Source organism: Phaethon aethereus (assembly GCF_964289735.1).
Source record: "Phaethon aethereus genome assembly, chromosome: Z".
Taxonomy (NCBI): Eukaryota; Metazoa; Chordata; class Aves; order Phaethontiformes; family Phaethontidae; genus Phaethon; species Phaethon aethereus.
Genome location: NC_138577.1, coordinates 80000023 through 80006175, shown reverse-complemented (window position 1 = coordinate 80006175; position 6153 = coordinate 80000023). Strand labels below are relative to the sequence as shown.

Here is a 6153-nt window from a genome sequence, read left to right as displayed (position 1 = left end):
TTATGCAAACACTGGAAACAAGTAAGTTACAAGACATTAGTCTCCTTGCTTATTGCATTGCTGGAGAGAAAGTATACTGATAATAATAACATAACTAGAGTGACTGATGATCTTGTAATTCAGCTAGCTTGATTAAAGATTATCTGGGTACATCTACTTGTGCTGTAGCACACCTCCAAACTGCAACTCTGAAATCCCATTACTGATTTAGCAATTCATTAGCTTTGACCTTGGACAAAATCATATCCTTGCCAGATCACAATTTTCCAGTCTTTTCCACAGAGACTGTGAATTACTGGAGTAATTCCTCATATTTTTGCATAGCAATTTATTTAGCAGTGCTTATGTTTTTGACTGAAGTGCTTACAACACCAACTATTATTACAGTAATCATAATAACAAGACAGCTTCCTACTTCTAAAAGACATATCAGACACAGAAAGCAGGTGAGGGCTAAGGAGGGTTGCAGGTGAATTTAATTAGCTATGCAGCATAAACCGTAGCTCAAGTTCTTCTAGGTGGGCCAAACAGGGTGAGAGCTGCGAGTGATGGAGTTGTGGTCACCACAGTAGAAGAATGCTTCCCAGAGCTCTGGCCACAGCCTGGAATATAGAGAGAGGAGTTCAGCAAAGCCTGCTTTTGCAGGACCACAGGAAGGCATTTCAGTGGTTGGAAGAAGACATTGGTTTGTCATTTGACACAGTCTTCATCATGCACTCCTTCAAATTCCCTCTAAACCTAGAATGACTCACCATTGATAAGTTGTGCAGAATGAGTTCTAGTCTCAAACAACTCAGAAAAAGGTAAAGCAGACATCTGGACAGTGCATCTGACTGGTCTGTACTGGTAGGCAACGCCATTTGAATCTTGCACAATAACATTAGCAATACCACAGTGCCTTCAACTATAAATGAGAGACGGAGATTTATAGCTGTCACAGTACTGTGATAGTATTGTTGCCAGAAAATTTTGGCACCATTTGGCATAGTGCACAGAACTCTGTTACCCTATCATGAGTAGCAGCCAGACCCCTGATTGCTTCTTTCCCATTATGCCCTTCATCAGGGAGAGCAACACAAGGATTGCCTGGCAACGTAGTATCTGTGTGCAGGGAAAGAGGACAGAGGACTTGGCTGTGTACATGCTTTTATGGGGAGACATGTTTGCTGGCCATCTCTGGTACATGGTGAAATGGGAAATGGCATGCTCTCACTCCCCTCTAAGGCTGGGAAGGGAAGATGCAGGTGCTGCCCACAGGCCTGTCCCTCTGGAGGAAAACTTGTTACTGGAGAACTTCTGTGTTGTTTCTAATGATTCACCTTGTGGATTTACCACCGGCTGGTAAAATGTTGGGTGTTGCTTTAGCTATAGCATATGATAAGCAGAGGAAAGAGAGTCTTTGTGTCTCTCAGGCTCACAGGCTTATACACACAGGGAAGCAACTTGGACCATTCAGATCATCTGAGGAACTGTAATTTAATGCCATATAATCAAAACTTTAATAAGATCAAGCATTTTGTTGTAACAAGACAGAACCTGGATTGCAGGTGCTGCGCATCTGCAGCTGCTAAGCCTCTACCACAGCTGAAAAGACAGAAATGGGTGGTGAATACCTCTAAATCCCCAGGTCTTATACAGAGTAAGCAATATGCTACAGTCCTGAAAGCAGCCACGGGGAGAGAGAATTACAAAGCAAGGCAGGAGGGTGGGATGGAAAGTCAACTAGACAAAGTAGCAAATACTGCTGACACAGGCCAGGGCATGGGAGAGGGACATTGTTAGGAACAGTGTAAAGGTAAGCAATGTGATAACTGGCATTCTTCTGATTGGGACCAAAAAGTCCTAAGTGCTTTGAATAGAAGTTTGCAGAGTCTGCAATAAGCATACTTGTTACCTTTGTGAACATTTTTATGACAGACTGACCTTCCTTTAGTCTCTGAGCAAATCCATGTAAAATGCAGAGTCTTTCCCACTTCGGTTCTGGAAGGATGTGTTAGGATATGACTCCTTCATTTCCCCTGGTTTTGACAGACACACCAAGCCAAGAAGAACTCGAATGGATTTCTGGGCATGTGCCTATGATAACATGGACCAGACAAGCACCCAGACCCCTCCAACAGAAATACCTGAATGGTGTCTCTGGTTCAGTTTGTGTATACAGTCTCCTTCAGCTTGTAACAGTAATTCTCTTCCACAGACAAGTCAACATGACCCACCAATTCCCAGCACTGTCTCCAGAGCAGAAGAAAGCTCTTTCAGATATTGCTCAGCGGATTGTGGCTTCAGGAAAGGGGATCTTAGCTGCAGATGAATCAGTGGGTGAGTTCTGAGTATCAATCAATGAGCAGTACCCAAGACTTTTTCTCTTGATTTTGCTTCATCTTTGAAATCAGTGGAGTAAATGAAAAACACTTAAAAACTGTTGACTGAGCCGGAACAACTCAGACAGGCAGGGGTGCGTCTATAGCAACAAAAGCTGACAATATATGGGTGGAGAAGGGAAGCTCTGAACTGAAGCCCCAGTTTGTTACTACATACTGGGACCAGGAGGCCAGCCAAGCCTAACACCTCTCTATGTGACCTTTGTCTGCCTTGCTAGGTACTATGGGGAACAGGCTGCAGAGGATCAATGTGGAGAACACAGAGGAGAATCGCCGGGCTTTTCGAGAGATCCTCTTCTCTGCAGATGCTTCCATCAACCAGAGCATTGGGGGAGTGATCCTCTTCCATGAAACTCTCTATCAGAAAGATGGCAGTGGAAAGCCATTTCCAGCTCTCATCAAAGAAAAAGGAATTGTGGTGGGAATAAAGGTGAGTATCTGTACATGTCTGTCTGGCAGCATACTCCAAACCCCACTTCCCCCGAAAATTATATATGGGGCTGCACACTCTCCTGCCAAACACTTTTCTTTTTTGTCCTTGGTTTTAAAATCACTAGAGGATCTCTGCCACGATTCCTTCCATTGCTTTTGTACAACTAACCAGGGCCACATTTGTATTTGACGCAGGCACTTTTTATCCACCAACTCACATCCCTCCATGTAGTAACCTAAATCCAGTCCCTTCCACATCTGACTGAGCTCTTGAGCCATTCCATGCAGCCATCTATACACTACCCCTTCCTCTTACCCAATTCACGCCTTTTCTTCCCCTTTCCTCCAACATTTCCACCCTTTGCACCCTTAGTGTGTTCAGCCCCATACTTCACTCACAGTCAGCCTGCAGACACGCTAGCGGTGGGTAAGAAGATGAGACTGATCTCCATCCCTCTGTAACCTTTCCTGTTTTTCTGGTCTCCACAGCTGGATAAAGGCACAGCACCCCTAGCAGGAACAAATGGAGAAACCACCATCCAAGGTAAGGAGAGATCCAAGGAGCGTAAGCTATGACTGGTACGCCAAAAGCCGTGAGGTGGCTCACCTGAGTCACAGCTTTGGCTGGTATCATGATACTTTTCAGAGCTATGTCCTGAAGCTCTCAGTGAAGCACTGTTCTTTCATCTGTAGGGCTGGATGGACTGGCTGAGCGCTGTGCCCAGTACAAGAAAGATGGTGCTGACTTCGGCAAGTGGCGTGCAGTGCTGAAGATCACCAGCACAACACCCTCTCAACTTGCCATCCAAGAGAATGCCAACACATTGGCACGCTATGCCAGCATCTGCCAGCAGGTATCTGCCCTCCAGCAACCTTTCCTGAGATGTTGTTGACCCTTCTCACTGTTCCCTGTGATAACATGCTAGGTAACTTGAAAGGCTGTGAGGGTTTTGGGAAAGGTGAGGAAGAAGGGCAGCACAGCAAGAAGGCATACAACCAAAATCAGGGTAGACAACAAGAACAGTTTTTCTTCCACACCCCTAAAGACTTCGCTGTTTTTCTTTTCTTAGCATGGCTTGGTGCCCATTGTGGAACCAGAAATCTTGCCTGATGGAGACCATGATCTCCAGCGCTGTCAGTATGTGACAGAAAAGGTAAGACATTCCTGCCTCTCTCCCCATCTTCACAAATCAGTAGCTAGTCTTATGCAGTTTGTCCTCACAGATCTCTAAGAGTTTTGACCAAAAAGGTACTTCATAACTTCATCAAAAATGAGTTGCCCACAGTCAAACAATGAGTTAATAACAAACATGAGAGTATAATCCAGGGTTTTGGATCTCCATCAAACTGCCAATATAAGCATTCTCAATCTCAAAAAGATGGATTGGGAGGAACACCTCTTACCCCTCTTTCAGTACCTCAGTTTGCAGGGACAAATCTAGTAAATATGAAGGTATCCTGGTCATCTCAAAAGCAGTGGTGTCTCCATGGCTGCAAGTCCTGTGATAAATCTCATGAGAAAACAAAATTCAATTTGACCTTCTCACACTCACAAGGAATAAGCTGTCTTTCTACAGCAGGTTGAGGTGAAGATTTGAGCAGAGATCTGTATTCAATTCTCCTGTTTTCAGGTTCTGGCTGCTGTCTACAAGGCTTTGAATGATCATCATGTGTATCTGGAAGGGACACTGCTGAAACCCAACATGGTGACAGCTGGGCATTCCTGCCCCAAGAAGTACACGGCTCAGGATGTAGCCGTAGCAACTGTCACTACTCTTCTCCGCACTGTTCCTGCTGCCGTTCCCGGTAATTCCCAATTAATTTCTATGTATCCATTCACACTTGTTACTCTCTCTGGCCTTGCTCCTACATCTGACAACGCACGCTCCTCTCGCACCTAAAGGTCAGTGATAGCAGTAGCTGAAACACTCCGTTTCTAAGCCTTGAAACCTCTTTCTTGCAGGAATCTGCTTCCTGTCTGGAGGTCAGAGTGAAGAGGAGGCTTCTGTTAACCTGAATGCCATGAATCAGGCCCCTCTGCCTAAGCCTTGGAAACTGACCTTTTCGTACGGGAGAGCGCTGCAAGCCTCTGCCCTGGCAGCATGGGTGGGCAAAAGTGAGAACAAGAAGGCTGCACAGGAGGCCTTCCGCAAGCGGGCACAGGTACGAGGCTTCCCCCCGGTGCAGAGAGGGAGACAGGTTGTCACCTTCCTAGAGCTCCTTTTGTCCTTGCCTCTCCTGGTGCTTCACCAGGGATGTTATTCTGCTATTTTTGCCTCGCTTGGTTACTCCTGCCATCTTTCTACATCTGTCTTTCTTACTGCAAAACTAACTGGTTTCCCCTCCTTTTTGTTTCTTTTTCAGATTAACAGTTTGGCTTGCAGAGGACAGTATGTCATGTCTGGGAAGACTGACACAGCTGCCATGCAGTCACTTTTCACTGCCAGCTACACCTACTGAAAGCACAGGAACCTTCCTTTATCCTGTCCCTCTTCACAAGGTGGAAAATGTTCAGAAATTAAAGAAAAACAAAGAAATTTAATTTCCCTTACCCTAAACAAAACTGGAGATAAAATGGTTTAGCTTCCTCCCCACCCTTTGCTCCCACAGTTTACTGAGAGAATATTCATGTTTCATCTGCCCATTCCAAGGAAGGGCAATTTCTTCTATACAACACATTCTCCATCTGGTTTAAACTTAGCCCCCAGAATAGTATGCATATTAAGTAGTTCCCTAGCAATTCAACTACACACCCTTGCCCATTACCACATTTTGCAGCCAAAATCCTGAATTACAAAACCTGACTGTGTCTTCAATCATGGGAATAAAACAGTAATTGAAAACCAATCTCTATCTCACAATTCCTTATTCTGTATAAACTTTACGGTCTCTTTCACACATTTGTGGTTTTCAGTAGCCTATGCAAAGATTAAGTCACAAAGCATTACTGCTGGTGAGCCTGGGAAACCCTGAGGAGATCAAAGGGAAATAATCCAATAGTAATACAGCTAGAGAGATTAATCCTGCTGACTGATGTCTGACAGGCACTGGGAATACTTGAAAGATGTATACAGTGAGCAGTGCATGGGACTCAGGCCACAAATAAATAACACTACCTTCAGAAGCTTCTCGTGTCCCTGGAGAATCATGGTTGGTGTGATGAGGCTGCTATACCCTGAGTTAGGGTTGCACTGGTTGAGTTAGTGCTGTGCCAAGACTATTTTTCCAAGGCGCTTTTATGGTGGCATTTTCCACAATAATTAACATAACGCATGCAGGGAGGCATCTTAGCCTAGCCTGTTGGCATAGTTTGAATAATTAGGCTGATGTTGAAGGCCCA

The 6153-nt window shown here is 44.9% G+C and overlaps 1 protein-coding gene across 1 annotated transcript; it reads left to right on the top strand.

Moving 5' to 3' along the window:
- Positions 1–2207: 2207 nt before the first annotated feature.
- Positions 2208–5273, top strand: ALDOB (aldolase, fructose-bisphosphate B; the record flags this gene model as incomplete). The annotated part of the gene is made up of 8 exons (XM_082013811.1): positions 2208–2319; positions 2600–2811; positions 3303–3357; positions 3507–3667; positions 3884–3967; positions 4445–4619; positions 4777–4976; positions 5178–5273. The coding sequence occupies 8 exons, from the start codon at positions 2208–2210 to the stop codon at positions 5271–5273; spliced, it is 1095 nt and encodes a 364-aa protein (XP_081869937.1).
- Positions 5274–6153: the final 880 nt, after the last annotated feature.